Source organism: Chrysochloris asiatica, unplaced genomic scaffold (genome assembly GCF_000296735.1).
Source record: "Chrysochloris asiatica unplaced genomic scaffold, ChrAsi1.0 scaffold00058, whole genome shotgun sequence".
In the NCBI taxonomy this organism is placed as follows: domain Eukaryota; kingdom Metazoa; phylum Chordata; class Mammalia; order Afrosoricida; family Chrysochloridae; genus Chrysochloris; species Chrysochloris asiatica.
The window spans coordinates 4,022,079-4,036,861 of NW_006408576.1; the positions used below are offsets into that span (position 1 = coordinate 4,022,079).

The window sequence follows — 14,783 nt, forward strand, 5'->3', positions numbered from 1 at the left end:
ACACTGTGGTGGCCTAAGAACTGTATTCTGAACATTTATGATCCTGAATTGCACCTGTTAACTTCCCTGATAAAACCCCATAATTGTGAGTGTTGTCTGAGTTCTGTGTGGCCATTGCAGTTAATGATCAAATTCTCTACTGAGAGTGTTGTGGGATGGATAGCTGGTGTCAGATTTAATAAGAAGGTTGGAGGGTGGAGGTATAGCTGACCTCGGTTTCCTAAGAATTGGCCTTAGGTCGATGTTGAGTATGATTCTACTTTCCTCTTGTGAAGTCAGAAGCTGTCAGATGCTGTTTTGCAGGCTCAATATCACATACTCCTTTTGGTTTATTTATGAACTTTTGCTTTGTTCTGTTTTCGATATGCCTTTACAAATAATTTCAGGATGCATGTTTGTAATTTGTACAGAAAAAAATGCCGTGATAAAGAAGTAGCAGGGGAATAGTTGTAAAATCTTTTCATGGAAGGACATGACACTTGCATTGTTCAGAAGATTCATGAATTTTCTATTCTCCCCAGTCTGGTTTTCAGGAAACTGATTCTAATGTATCTATTAGCCTCTTGTGCTTTATCTGTATCATAGGGGCTTCACTCTTTTATAATGAAACCATTTGATTGGACAAAGCAGACCTTTTCTTCTTAAGAAAATTAATTGCACATTTTTCTTTGTAAAAGAAGGAAATACTAACTAACGGGGTTGCCTGAATCTTTTAGAAATTTCCTGATATATTTTTGGCCTAGGCATTGAACGTGATGCCACTGGGCCAAATGCCACTCTCTTGTCCCGCATGTGGCCTCCAAGATAAATAACGATCCTCAGATAATCATGCATGCCTATAACATTAAACATTGTTTCCTGCTTTAGAACATGATTGAAAATAAGTATTTGGAAACCACTGTTATAGAAGACAGATGTGCTTGAAGAAGTTTGTGATTTACCAAAAAAATTAAAAAAAAAAAGATGTATTTTCCCCAAACCTCAGCACTTCATTAATTAGGTATAGTTTTCAGTCTTTTTCTTTTCTCTTAAATAAAGGTGATAGATTAGATAGTTCATGTCATACCAGCCTTGTGACATATTTTCCAGCATATCTATTAAAAACAAAAGCAGAAAAACAACCAATAGGATAATTACTCACCTACGATGTGTGAGGAAACTACCACTGACGTGTCCTGATCCATCACATCCTGGAGTGGGACATGACATACCTTCCGTCTTCACTGACTTCCAGGAGAACTGGGAGCCATTTAGGTACCCATCCTTTTGCCTTTTGGCTGCTAGGGGGCACCCTGATGCACTGCGGTGGGATGCATACTTTCCAGTTATATGACCCTGACCATCACAACCAGGAACTGGACATCTGGATAGCAGATAGATGAGATAAACTTTATTGTCTTGCCATCATATACCTGGTAGCCTCTATAACAAAGTCAAAATAACCTGACATGAAGAAAAAAAAGAACAATCATGCTCTACTGGCTAAGAAAAAGAAAGAAAAAAAGAAAAAAGAAAAAAAAAAATTACTAAAAGACACCACCTAGTGGAGCAATTAAGTATTTCATCCTGGCTGAAATAACTTATTCCACACTTGACACAATACTTTCCAAGAACAAAATTTCTATGCTTTGTGAGGGATGACTGGCTCCAGCATGTGAAAAAGAAAATTAGATCATTGCAGCAAGTGTTTAAAAGATACCTTTTTTGGGGACAGAATAATAGCTTTCATGGTAGAAAAATGCAAAGCTGATGAGTAGTGAGGTTATATTTTTAAAGGCTATTTCATAAACCTGTGTTTTTCTTAAGAGCTAGGAACATTTCGGGAGAAAGATGAGGCTTTCTACTCCCATAAGGATTTACACCCTCGGAAACCCTGTACAGGATCGCTATGGGTCAGAACCGACTCGACGGCACTTAACAGCAACAAGGGAACATTTATTTACTTAGTTCTCTGAAAGCCCTAAAATACCCTTCCAGTTAGATATGACTTTATTTTATTGAAGCTCCTAGACTGCTATTGGCACACAGTCCAAGATCAGATAATTTTTTGGAATAAATGGAAAAATCATCAACTAATGCTAATGTTCAACAATTGGATCATCAAGATTTCCCAAGATTTTCTATTAAGGATAGAGGATACAAAATTTAAAAAGTTTTCATGCAACTCAAAGAATGTAAAAGATGTGATTTAATTTGCCACTCACAAGCCCCAAAGTTTATGGAGTTTGCCTATATATATTTTACTAAGTTTGCATTCTTCAGAATTTGGTTTGCCTATTTACTTTAAGTTTTCATTCAATTTAATAATTTTTAAGCTAAGAATTGCTAATAAATTCTTTCCCCAAAGAAACTGAGTGAAATGAAAAATTTAAGGCAGTAGCACTCTATTTATCATATTATTTTTTTGAGATTCAAGTGGGCAAAAATACCCTGGTATGAGAAGCAGAGGGTAATGTGATTCTTCTTCAACTTGTTTGATACTTAGTATAAACCATTTGTCTTGGGTCCTTTTTTTTTTTTTAAAGCAAGGCAGACTATAATTAGTTTTATATGCCAAAATATCAGAAATTTACTGTTAGTGTTATATAATTCCATGAACCTGTTTTTCCTGGTATATCAAACTGCTTATATCATCAAGCAGTAGAGGCAAACTTCTTGTGATATTGCTTATTCACAACATTAGACAGCTCTTCACCATATGGTTGGATATTGGCTGGCTGTCTTTGTGCTGTTGAGTCGGTTTTGACTCATAGTGACTCTGTATAGTGTTTCCGAGGCTGTAAATCTTTACAGGAGCAGAAAGTCTCATCTTCCCCATGCAGAGCAGCTGGTTTACAAAAACTACTGACCTTGTGGTTAGCAGCCCAATGTGTAACCCATTAAGATAAATAATTGCTAATGGCTAGGGTTAAACATCACCTGTGCTTTAGACAATGCTTTTCAACTAATGATTGGATATGCTTTTAGCTTTAGATATAAATTAGTGGTGACTTTTATCTGACTTCTCTGTTTACTGAATTCAGAGAATGCTCCCCAAAAGATGTGGTTTCTTTATTTTAGTCATATTTCATTGCTTCATTTAAACTTTTGAAATTGCCCCGACACTTGCCGCCATGCCGACTGTATTTTTGATCTCACTGGGCACTCATACCTAATTGGCTCTTGATCTTCTTTGTCTTCTTTGCTTTGTGCTATCCTGATGCCACTTTTCTTTGCTCTCGGGCAACCTGAAAGGCTAAATAAGAAAAAATATTTCAGAAAGCAGTCCCACATTGTTAATTCTGGCAAGCTTTCTTTGCAATTGATGTTACTTTGACTTGTTTCTCCCCCAAAACCTTTGTTTCTTGGCATGAAAAAAAAAAATCTGAGGATGAGTAAGTCTTTAGACATTGTCAATTTCCTTTCATGATGAGTTAAGAGACTGAGATGCTTTAAAAAAGATGGGGGAATCTTGGTCAATTTATAGAAAGAGAAGTATTCAGGAATCATCAGAAAGGATGTTAGAGGATGTTTTATTGAAAGAGAGGTAGAAATGAGAGAGAAACAAGATACAAATGATGACTCAACCACAAAAAAAAGGAGTAATCACTGTAATAGAAAACACAAACACTCTTTTGTTCTCTTTCTTAGTGACTTGGTTTCTTATAGACAGCTTGTCAAGTCCTTTCTTAATTGTCTCATAAATTGGTATCATGGGAAGGATAACATCATCTGATTTACTTAAGGTACAGACTTCTGATTGCTTATAAAATGTACAGTGGAAGTAGAATATGTTTACTTTACTTCACAAATTTTTGAATATAGACTAGGCTTTTCTTTACAAGAAAATTTCTAGATAGAATAGATTAATACTTAGAACCAAAGCTAAGTTTATCTTAAGGAGGATATATAGAATAAATAAGATTCTTTGCAAAGAAATTAGAAAACTGGAAACTAGACAAGAACAAGAAATTAGAAAATGTATTAGTACACCCTATTGGAGTTCTGATGCAGCAGTGTGGGATAAAGCACTGGACTTCAAGGTTGGTTTGAATCACAAGGTCAGCAGTTCAAACTCATCAGTTGTTCTTTGGAAACCCTATACAATGTCACGATGAGTTAGAACCAACCCGATGATATTAAACAACAACAACAGCCACAATGATCATATAGAAGTTAACACCTTTACATGGACTGCATAATTGTGTCCCATGTAACATATAGGCTGTTCTTCCTCTTTTTCCTGAGCTTGCTACTCATTTTTTCTCTTTCTTTCTTGTGAGTTCTGATATCCTTTTTTTTTTTTTTTAAATGTTTTATTGTAAATTATATGATAGTTTACATGGGAGAACATTAGCTTTACATTCATCCTATCATATATTGTTACATTGCCATGGTTACAATCCCTCCTTGCATCATCAACCAACCAAATGGTACAGCCTGCAAGCCTGCTCCCTGGTTGTCAGTACACAGCCCCTCTCCCTCTCTGGGTCTAGAGTTCCCAGCCTCTCCATCTCTCCACATCATCGTCTCTGCCTCCATCTCTGGGGTCATTGTTTCTCTGGGTAAGGTCCCGCACTCCACTCTTCTCTCTTGATGGTCCCAGGGACCTCCGCTCCTGGACTGCAAAGTCAACCACTCCCCTCCTATTGCTATAAAACGTCTACCTTTACATTTCCAACCCTCACAATCAGTCCTGATAACAATTATTCACTATTGTATCACATGAGACCTATCCCCATCTCCTTTCATTAGCCTCTCCTAGACAGATTGGCTACTACTACTCAGTGGAGATTCTACCTCCTTCCGCACCCTCTGGATCTAGTCTCCCTCTTGAAAGCTTGTAAGCCAGTCACTTCTTGACTTTGTAACACCCCCCCCCCCACCCATTTTGGATAGCCAGTGTCCAAGTTGCGCTTCCCTGACTACTCGTGTTTTGGGGGGGTGGAAATGATCCTCACTGTCAAAATTTGTTCCCTCTTTTGAGTTACTGCATCCATAGGTGTAGGTCAAGTTCATCAAATTGTATCAGATTACTCTTTTTTTCCTCTGCTTTCTTCTCCTAGTTGAGTTCTGATCATCCAGCCATTGAAGCCAGGTCAAGTGGGTATTATCTGAAAGTATGGGTGTTCTTGTGCATATGCCCTCTCTTCTTATCAGCTGGATGCTTCATTCTCCACTCTAGCCCTCTGTGGCTATGTCACTGATTGTGGGCCCAGGAGTCCCCAGGTCTTGCCCAACTTCTGGCCAACCAGGTCTCCACCAGATCTGATATCCTTTTGAACATGTTGATTCTCAAGTAGAAAATGGGCTTGTTCCTACCTAAACCAGTTGTCATTGAGTCCACTCAGACTCATTGAAACCCCATGTATATCAGCAAGAACTGTGCCCCATAGGGTTTTCAGTGCCTATGATCTTCAGGTCTTTACTCCAACGTGCTTCTACTAACCTTTTAGTTAGTAGCCATTTAACCATTTGTACCAGGCAGCAAATTTTTATTCCACCTAAAGGGAGACATATTCGCTCATTAACCAAGTCTTGGCTATCCTTATTTTTTTCAGTGTATTTCAGTTTGTGCTGATGGCCTGACTCCTCTCAACTGTCAACCTGACAGGCAGAAGGGTGGATAGGAGAGGGGATAGCAACACTTTTCTAGACTGAGCACCAAGGTTCATCTGGGGCCCATCATGTCATGTATGGGGCACAATGACCAATGTCAGGGCCCCAGAGTTGGACTCCAAGCTCCTGATGCTGCTTACAGCCGTTGACCTCTCCTTCTCTCCACCTTCTTCTCTTCACTAGTTAAAAATATTTAGATTTTCCTCAGCATTGTCAACATCATGTCTCCCTCCTGCTACCTTTATTTCTCTCCTTTGTTTCACAATGAAAACAAAAACAAAACGTAGAGAGGTGTCTGCACTTCCTCCCTCTAGTTTTTACCTCCTTCTTACTCTTTAGCTGACTATACCCTTCACAGTCTTGATCTTGATCCATCTTCTACAGAAATTTGTCGGTTGGCATGATATTGTGGACAATGGGTGCTTTTTGTTTTTATTTATTTAATTAATTTTTAAAGGTATTCAGTAAAAACATATAAATACAATCTTTGTATAAGTTGCCCACCGGAAGCTACTAGGACTTTTCCTTTGAGTTGTCATTGTTTTTGTTGTTAAGTGCTGTTGAGCGGGTTGCCACCCATCATGACCCTGTACAGAGTTTCTGAGGAGCAGCTGGTGGGTTTGAACTGCCGACTTGGGGTTCATGACCCTCAGATCCAGCACATTGTCCTGCAGCGCCACACCAGGACTCCATTCCTTTTAGAGACAGTCTTTACATTTGCTTTGCATGATTTGGAAAATTCTTTTGTTTCATTCACAGCCACTACTGTTTTAAATTTTTTATTGTTTATTAGACTCCTCTCCTAGACCATCTTCCTTCCCACTCTTCAATTGTTTACTTACTGCAGAAGCTTATCTGTGTCTTAAATTATATGTTAATGGATTCCAGATCCAGCTCTCTAATCTAGACAAAAATGAAAACCCATGCATCTTATTGACTACTGAGCATATTTATTTGGATATTTCAAAGGCTTTTTTTTTTTTTTTTAATGTTTTATTGTGAATTATGTGATAGTTTACATGGGAGAACATTAGCTTTACATTCATGCTATCGAATATCATTTCATTGCCATGGTTACAATCCCCTCCATGCATTAATGCATTAAAGACTTCTTATACTCATTGAAAATTAACCTCACCAACTCACTAACCCAAACCTATCTCCTATTCTCATCTCATTCCTTTTAGTTAATTGCCTCTACTATCTTTTCATTTGCCCAAGCCAGAAAACTGATTTCATCTTTGCCTGATCCCTTTTTTTCACTTCTCATATGGCCTGTTAATTTTATATCCTAAGTATTTTAAAAATTCTACCCACCATCTTTTTTCATTGACTTTATACCATAGAACTTGTTAGATCTGGAGCTTGGTGGGACTTCCGTTTTGTGTGGGTTTTAGAAGTTTCCACCATTGACAGAGTACAGGCTTACCACTCTTCTATTGCTCTCTATTAGGATAAAGTATTTTAAGTTTTCCTTCTTTGACAGGGGTCTGTTTTACAAAGATTCTGGTTTTCATAAGTTTTAATGTATTAGAACAGACCAAAATTAACTCTGAAGTGCACTAATGTATTCACTTTAAAAATCATCAGTTACTTTTTACTTCCCTTAGGATAAATCAAAATTTCTTCCTATGGCTTATAAGGCTCCTCATTGTCTGGCCCTGCCACCAATCTTAGTACATCTTCTGCTGCTGCCTGTTTATAATCTATCAAGTTTTCTTGCTCTGCTTTCTCTCATCTGCAAGTCGTTGCATATGTAGTTTCCCTGACTGACCTTCCATCTTGCCTTGGTCTATTTACTCATTCCCACCTGTTTGACCTCAACTTACATGTCATGCTCCTCAAGGAAACTTCTTTGGTCCTTTCATGCCATTTTGAGGACTAATTCTGTCAGTTGCCATAATGCTCTCAATATATCCATTTTAAATTTACACATGCTATATTAATAGTCCATTTACTTATTCACATGTCCCTCTAAATTGTTAGTTCAATGAGAATATAAACAATTCAACTTCATTTTCAAACACCTAGTCCAATGCCTTGCTTAAGTGAGCTATATTTAAATATTTGGTGAATAAACAAGTGAATGAACAAAAAAAGGATGGGTGGAAGAATTATAGAATCCTGCTTCCTGTCTTTCCTTCAGACTAAGAAAATAATTACAGGAGAGAGAAGTCAGACTCCCATGAATACAAACACAATAAGTCTGGCCTCCATCTTTCTGTTGCTTTCTTTCCTTCCCTCTGATTGTTTCTCATTAAAAAACTGAGACCTGGGCTGGGGATAAAATAGATAAAAAAAAGACAAAAACCAAACCAAAACAAAAAACCCAAAGCAGAACAAATAGCAACAGCATCAATTTTAGGTCTAGATTTGGTTCTGACAATAACTGTGGCCTTGAGGAATCCTTGATCATGAAACAAAGGGGTTAGACTAGAATCCTAGAACACATTTTCTAGTGCTAATAATTCCATAGTCCGGCTCTGCGGTTTTCTAGAATGGGTCTCTGTCTGTTGGAAGATGCACCGGCATCACTGCGTTTAAGTTCTACAGTACTGCTATACTGTGAACATGAGAAGACTGGACTTATTGGGGAGGTGGGTGGTGGGGAGAGGTCGTTGTGGGAGATGTGACTGCTAACTCTGGTGGTTCATTTTATGACTTTACTCTCTCCTTGGCTCTCCTTCACCTTCTTTTGCTTCCAATAAATCTGTTCCCTGTCCTCTTCTACTTGTCTTTGGTGGTTGTTTCTCACTTTTCTATTGCTATTTCATGCTTTATCATACCAGTGGCTTATTTTTCCCTTTAGAATTCAATTCTCCATAGATTCCAGGAAGGTCTATGGGGCCTTGTTTTCATGGGCAACATTTTAATTTGGGAACTGACTGTTTTATACTTGCTTCTTGCTAATTTTCATGTTTGATGGAAACAAGAAAAATTTCCCAACACACCAAGTAAGCATTAAATCCCAGGAATTGTGTAAGTGCAAAATTCTCAATATTTTAAAAGTCTCCTTTTCAGCTTAAAACATGGAAATGAAAATCTATGACTTGCTATATACCACAAAATGGAGTTTATGAAAGGTTATGCAAGGAGAATAACCTGGGCACCATTTTAATAGAATGTAAGCCCTGGATGATAGAAAGAATGTAAGACTTCATATCAGATAGGCAGGTGGACATTTCAGTTCTACTACCTATTAGCTGTGTAGACGTGGACAAGTTATTTAACTTCCTTGACTCTCAATTTCGTCATCTATACTGCAGCATGAATAAGACCTATATTATGGCTTTATATAAACATTAAGCATGGCAAGATATATAACATACTTGGCACAGAGAAGTGCTCAGTATATTTTGATCCCTGATTTTCACCTTTTATTTATATTAGAGACTAACTTTGAACAGAGCAAAAAATGACCCATCTAGTTTTCTTATTCTAGTTTGAGCAATATATATGGAAATTAATTTTGCATGACCACTCTTTCTTTGTGGGCTTCTGAGCTGTGTCATAGTACTTCTGTTTGAAGTTAGGCTGAAAATCTAGTTTTCTAGAATTTGGACTCATCTTTCAATTTTGTTTGATCCATATTTTCATTTAAAAAGATATTATTTTGATTTTACTACAATTATTATTCAATGAGTTTAAATAGCATACATATTAAGGACTCTAAAACTTTTATTTGTACTTGTATTCCTTCTCCTTTGCTATCCAGGGTATAACAAGTTCTTGTTGTTAAGTGCTATTAAGTCATTTCTGACTCATAGTGACCCTATATAGGACTTCCAAGGAGCAGCTGGTGGGTTTAAACCGCCTGCCTTGTAGTTAACAATCCAGTGCTTGTCTTATATTGCCACACCAGGACTCCAGGATATAACATAGGAATCCCAAACTTAATACAATTAAACAGAATTTAATTTTCACATTGTCTATAAGGATATTTTCTTTCAGATAATGACATTATCATGTACCCATTTGTCCAACCTGGGAATCTAAGATGCACCATTGACACTTATCTTCCTCATAGTTAGCCTAATAAAATGTTACAATATCTCTCATCTCTCTTGGATTACCATCTAGCATAGGCCTTCCTCACATTTCCCCCATGATTGTTTTTATTCACCCTTCACCTTACTGTCATACAGACTATTACTATTAACTTGTCAATATGCTTTCAGACCCTATTCTTCTATAAAGAATACATTAGCTATGCTTGCATCTTAAGAAAAGCAAGTGGGATGAATAAATCCGAGAAAACAAGGAAGATCTCTTAAGTAAGTCCTCTGCGAAGACCATGCTGAGAGGTCACCATCCTGACATGTTTGAACATTTCAGAAGAATAAGAAGACTTTAGTGAAGTATCAGAGAAAAGTTTTAAACATGACTGGAAAATACAACCTTTGAAGAAAAGCTTGAGAAACCAATTTTGTTGTTGTTGAAGAAAAGAAGACCAAGATAAAATTTGATAATGGTTAAAATATCTGATAGCTTTATATGGAAGTTGGCAAATAGATAGATGGTCTCTGTCTTCACTGAGCACACAGAAGGAAGAACATAGCATTTAATGAAGGATTTTGGTGTTTTTTTTTGTTTTTTTTTAATAGAACATCATTTGCAGTCAATAAATATGTGTTAAAATGAAACAAGATATTGTGCACAGACTGGAAAACACTATCACCATTAAAACCAAAATAAAAGCATATACAATTCAAGTCTCATCTAAACTAGTTTAGGGTGTTCCTACATTTGCAGTAGGGAGCAGACTATATGATATTCAACGGCCATTGCCATTCTGGACATGTAAGTCTATGGTAAGAAAGAGCTTTGGAATCAGAAAATCTGGGTTTGATATTCAGTCTTTGCTATTTAACTTTTTAAGAGTCTCAGTTTTCTCTAATATAAAAAGAAATGTAATCACCTAACTCTCATTATAGCTGTGAGTGCAGCACTTTTGCTTAACAAAGTGGTAAACCCCATTCAAGATTCTGCCCAAGAGAAATTATTACTATAGAAAATAGTAACACAGTATAGTCTACTTTCAGTATGCTAAAATCCCTAGAGAGCTATCTGAGGTGGCTTCCAAAAATTTGTGGAAAAATTCCATTAACTTTTAATTCCATCTTTCCATGAACTTTTGAAGCTCACTTCTATATAGTAATCAAATATTCCAAAAACAAGATTAAATTTACTTTCTAACTCTATGGATTAGACTTGATATTATTATTCCAGATATAGATCATAGCTTAACTGTAAGCTCAAATTGTATTTTAATCACAGGTTTAAGCTATATTGATATCTAACATTCCAAGTTATAAGCAAAATGAATAAAAGTATTTAAACCACACCATGACTGAATTTACATGATGCTAAACAAACAAAAAAATCAGTAGAACAAAACCCAAACATTTAGACATGAAATGATCAGTTAATGTTCACTTTTAGTTCTATAGATATAAGATACTGGAAGTTCTGATGTTGTGAGGAGTGAGACACTTCTTTTCCAAGATAAATTAAAATAACAAGTAGCACAGAAAATACTTTAATTTCATATTTAACTAGAGTTCTATTATTTTATTTTATTTTATTCATTTTATTTAATCTAAGCCAGTGATGTTATTCTGGCAGTTCTAATTGAAGGTAGTTGCTTACTTTTGTTTTATATTCAATGTAGTTCCTAGCTGTGAATTTTTAATACCACATATACAGCCTCGGAAACCCTGTGCAGGGTCGCTATGAGTCGGAACCGACTCCACGGCACTTAACAACAACAACAACAATATGGTTTATGGCAATTGTTTTTTCTGGGGACAACTTTGCCTTCAGCGGCTATTTGGCAATGTCTGAAGATAACTTGGCTATCTCAAATGGAGGGTGGTACTACTGGCAACTAATGAGTAAACATTAGAGCTATCACTAAACATCCTGCAATATACAGGGTAGCCTTCACGGCAAATAATTATATAATCTAAAATGTCAAGAGTGCGTTGGATGAGAAACACTGGTCTAGAAAATGAAATGTGTGCATTTTGTGAGTATGAAGAATCTTTGCCTAACTACTTCAGGGCTAAAATTCAGATCTCCCTGTAGGCTTTAGCAATTACTAATATACTTGTTCCCAAATGATTTAAAAGTGGAAATGGTGGTGTTCTGTGGAGTCAGTTCCGACTCATAGTGACCCTACATAGGGTTTCCGAGGCTATAAATCTTTATGGGAGCAGACAGCCTCATCTTTCTCCCATATACCACTGTTAGTTTTGAACTGTTGACCTTGAGGCTAGCAGCTTGACTCTTAGCCACTAAGCTACCAGAACCAGATAATTTGAAAAAGGATCTTAACAATGAAGCGAAGCCACCATTTGAATTTAGTACAGTCCAAGCTGTGTCAGTCAGCCAGCTGAATGTTCCCCTTACTCTTACTGTTTGAATGTGGTCACTAGGCCAATTATGCAAAATGACCTTGTGTTTTTACAGGATGGGTTTTGTGGTTGGTGGGTAGGCTATTTACTGTTGATACTCACTTGAACTATATTAATATTTTTCCTCCAATGAGGGTATGTTTACAACATAAAGGCTCTGGTTTTGGACTGCCTGCTTTATAGTCTAAAACTTCAGAGAATGGGAAGGCATCAAATATAACTCAGTTTATTTATTTGATTGTGTGTTTTACATACAGCACTCCTTTTTTCATTGTTAGAGGGTTTAATTCAGGAAAATTTTTGTTCCTAATTTGGCATACACTTGTTGATCATACGTGAACATGACATGAAAATTTCTACATCCAACTATAAAGTTTAGATCCATTTTTATATAGATAAAGTACCAAATGTTCCTTTCAATTAAATTCTAAAATAGGACTTGACATAAAATAGTATTAATAAAATATTTACTGAATGACAAATGGCATCAATTACTTAAAATCTCATATGATTCTTTTTGAGGGTGATAGTGCCTAGAATTTTTAAGATTAAGTATTTTAGAAGATGTCAGCTTGTTAATCTCTGTTTATAGTAACTGGACAGCTTTGTGGTTCAAATATTAATACTTAAAAAAGGAACTCTAAATGATATCAGAATGTTTGCCTCTCAATGAGTACTCTCAGGGATCTTATTATATATCTATTTATTTCTTTCCTTTAGCCTTTCAATTTAAGTAGCTCTGGTAGCGTAGTGGTTATGAATCAGGCTGTGAACCGCAAGGTCAGCAGTTCAAAACTACCAGCTGTTCTGCGGGAGAAAGATGAGGCTTTCTGCTCCGGTAAAGATTTATAGCCTCGGAAACCCTGTACAGGGTCACTATGAGTTGGAACCGACTCCACGACACATAACAACAACAACAGCCTTTCAATTTAGAAAGATGGAATGACTTCAGAAATGTTTCTTGCAGATGAACCTGCTTGACTACTGGCGGGGTTACACAAAGGGAAATAATACATAGTAATCAAATATTCCAAAAACAAAATTAATTTTGATAGTACTAACTAATTAGATAGTACTACAAAAACATTTGGTCCTGGAGTAATGAAAGCTTTGTTTTCTAAGTAAGGCCTGATTAAAACTTCATGGTTTGACAGTGGTGTGCTCCAAAATCTGAAGCCTGAACAATCAATGTCCCTGTGTGTGGACTGTGCTGTCATTTCAGTAAGAAAGAATGGTTTTGAAGAAAAGAAGAATTATCTCTACATACCTTCGATGAGAAGCATAATTGCCAGTAATATGTCCAGAGCCATCACAACCGGGGGTGGGGCACCTACAATTAGAAATGAAAATTGGGTAATTTACTTGAAAGAAATAGAATTCCCCAAACAATTAACTTCTTTACTTATTCAAAAAGTAAATCCTATTGTTTAATCTTTCTCCTTGAAAGAACCTAATTTGAGCTGGAAATGCTCCAGCTCTGTTTGTCATGGAATCGTGTTCATTAATCACAATTACCATATACAAACCTTCTTCCTTTCAAACACAATTTCACTTTTCAGAAGGATCATGAATTTCAGTTAATGCTTAGGATTCAATAGCCTCTGGAGAAGACAGTATTATTGGTCATTAGGTTATTTCTTTTAAAAATTTCTAGTCCCTCCAAATATCCCATGTCTGTTTTCTCTTATTGCTACTGTAACTAGAGCCAAGTTATAACTATGACTTGTTATTACACCAATACAATATGAAGAGTGATTGCTACATTAAAACACATACATTAAGACTCCTATTAGAGGAGTCTGAACTTGACACACCATCTTTATAAATAGATTCCATTAAATAGATGCTTCAGATCATGATTAACCTAACTATAGGTTTCAATGTGTGCAACAAGCCATATGCTCACTGTGGGGATGAAAGGGTAGTAATCTTAAATGCTTTCAGGATGTCACTAGGCACTCAGACAGGTTTGATTTACCCCAAAGTCTTTGTTGCTTTTAACTGACTGGAGTAGAAGACAACAAATCTCTTGATTAATTAGTTACAATAGTTTACGTTGTGGAACTGAAGAATACGACTGCCAACTTCCCAGATTGGCAGTTCAAACCCATCAGCCTCTACTCCTTGGAAACCCTGTACAGGGTTGCTGAGTCAGAACTGACTCAATGGCACTCAACAAGAACAACAGAACAAGAAACACTGCACCAGTGTTAACACCTTTCTATGGAACTCATTCTTAACTACTACACTGTCATTGCTCTCAAAGAAAAGAATTGTTAACAACAACAACAAAAAGTTTTATAATTACTGTCCTCCGTATTAACTTCTTAGATATGCTATCTCATAAATAATTATATATTACTACAAAAACACTTTCAATTTAAACTATTTCAGTTACGTTTAAACCCACCATGAATATAAAAGTTAAGGGAAAATGCTAAAAGGAACTCTTTTTTCTTGCATTAAATTTGTAACTCTCAAAATATAACAAAGATTGGTAAGTAAGCAATATTATCATATACTGGTGGTTATGTGCTGTGGAGTCGGTTCTGACTCATAGTGACTCTGCATAGGGTTTTGGAGGCTATAGGTCTTTACGGGAGCAGAAATAGCCAGACTCAAATCATATCCCATCCCTCCATCCTCATTAGATACATTCTTGCAAAGACAAAAATCACAAAATTTAAAAAATTTGATAAAGTATGTTGTTGTTGTTGTTAAGTGCCATCGAGTCAGTTCCGACCCATAGCGACCCTGTATAGGGTTTCC

General features: G+C 36.4%; 1 protein-coding gene across 3 annotated transcripts in view; it reads right to left on the reverse strand.

Moving 5' to 3' along the window:
- The window catches only part of MYT1L (myelin transcription factor 1-like), a 399,784-nt gene that overhangs the window by 62,229 nt on the left and 322,772 nt on the right, over positions 1 to 14,783 (reverse strand). For all 3 annotated transcript variants that reach the window (XM_006863965.1, XM_006863966.1, XM_006863964.1), the window contains 3 exons: positions 13,282 to 13,344; positions 3,152 to 3,235; positions 1,142 to 1,363 (listed from right to left, as the gene is read on the reverse strand). In XM_006863965.1, coding sequence (XP_006864027.1) covers positions 1,142 to 1,363; positions 3,152 to 3,235; positions 13,282 to 13,344 — 369 coding nt within the window. The remainder of the gene's footprint in view (positions 1 to 1,141; positions 1,364 to 3,151; positions 3,236 to 13,281; positions 13,345 to 14,783) is intronic.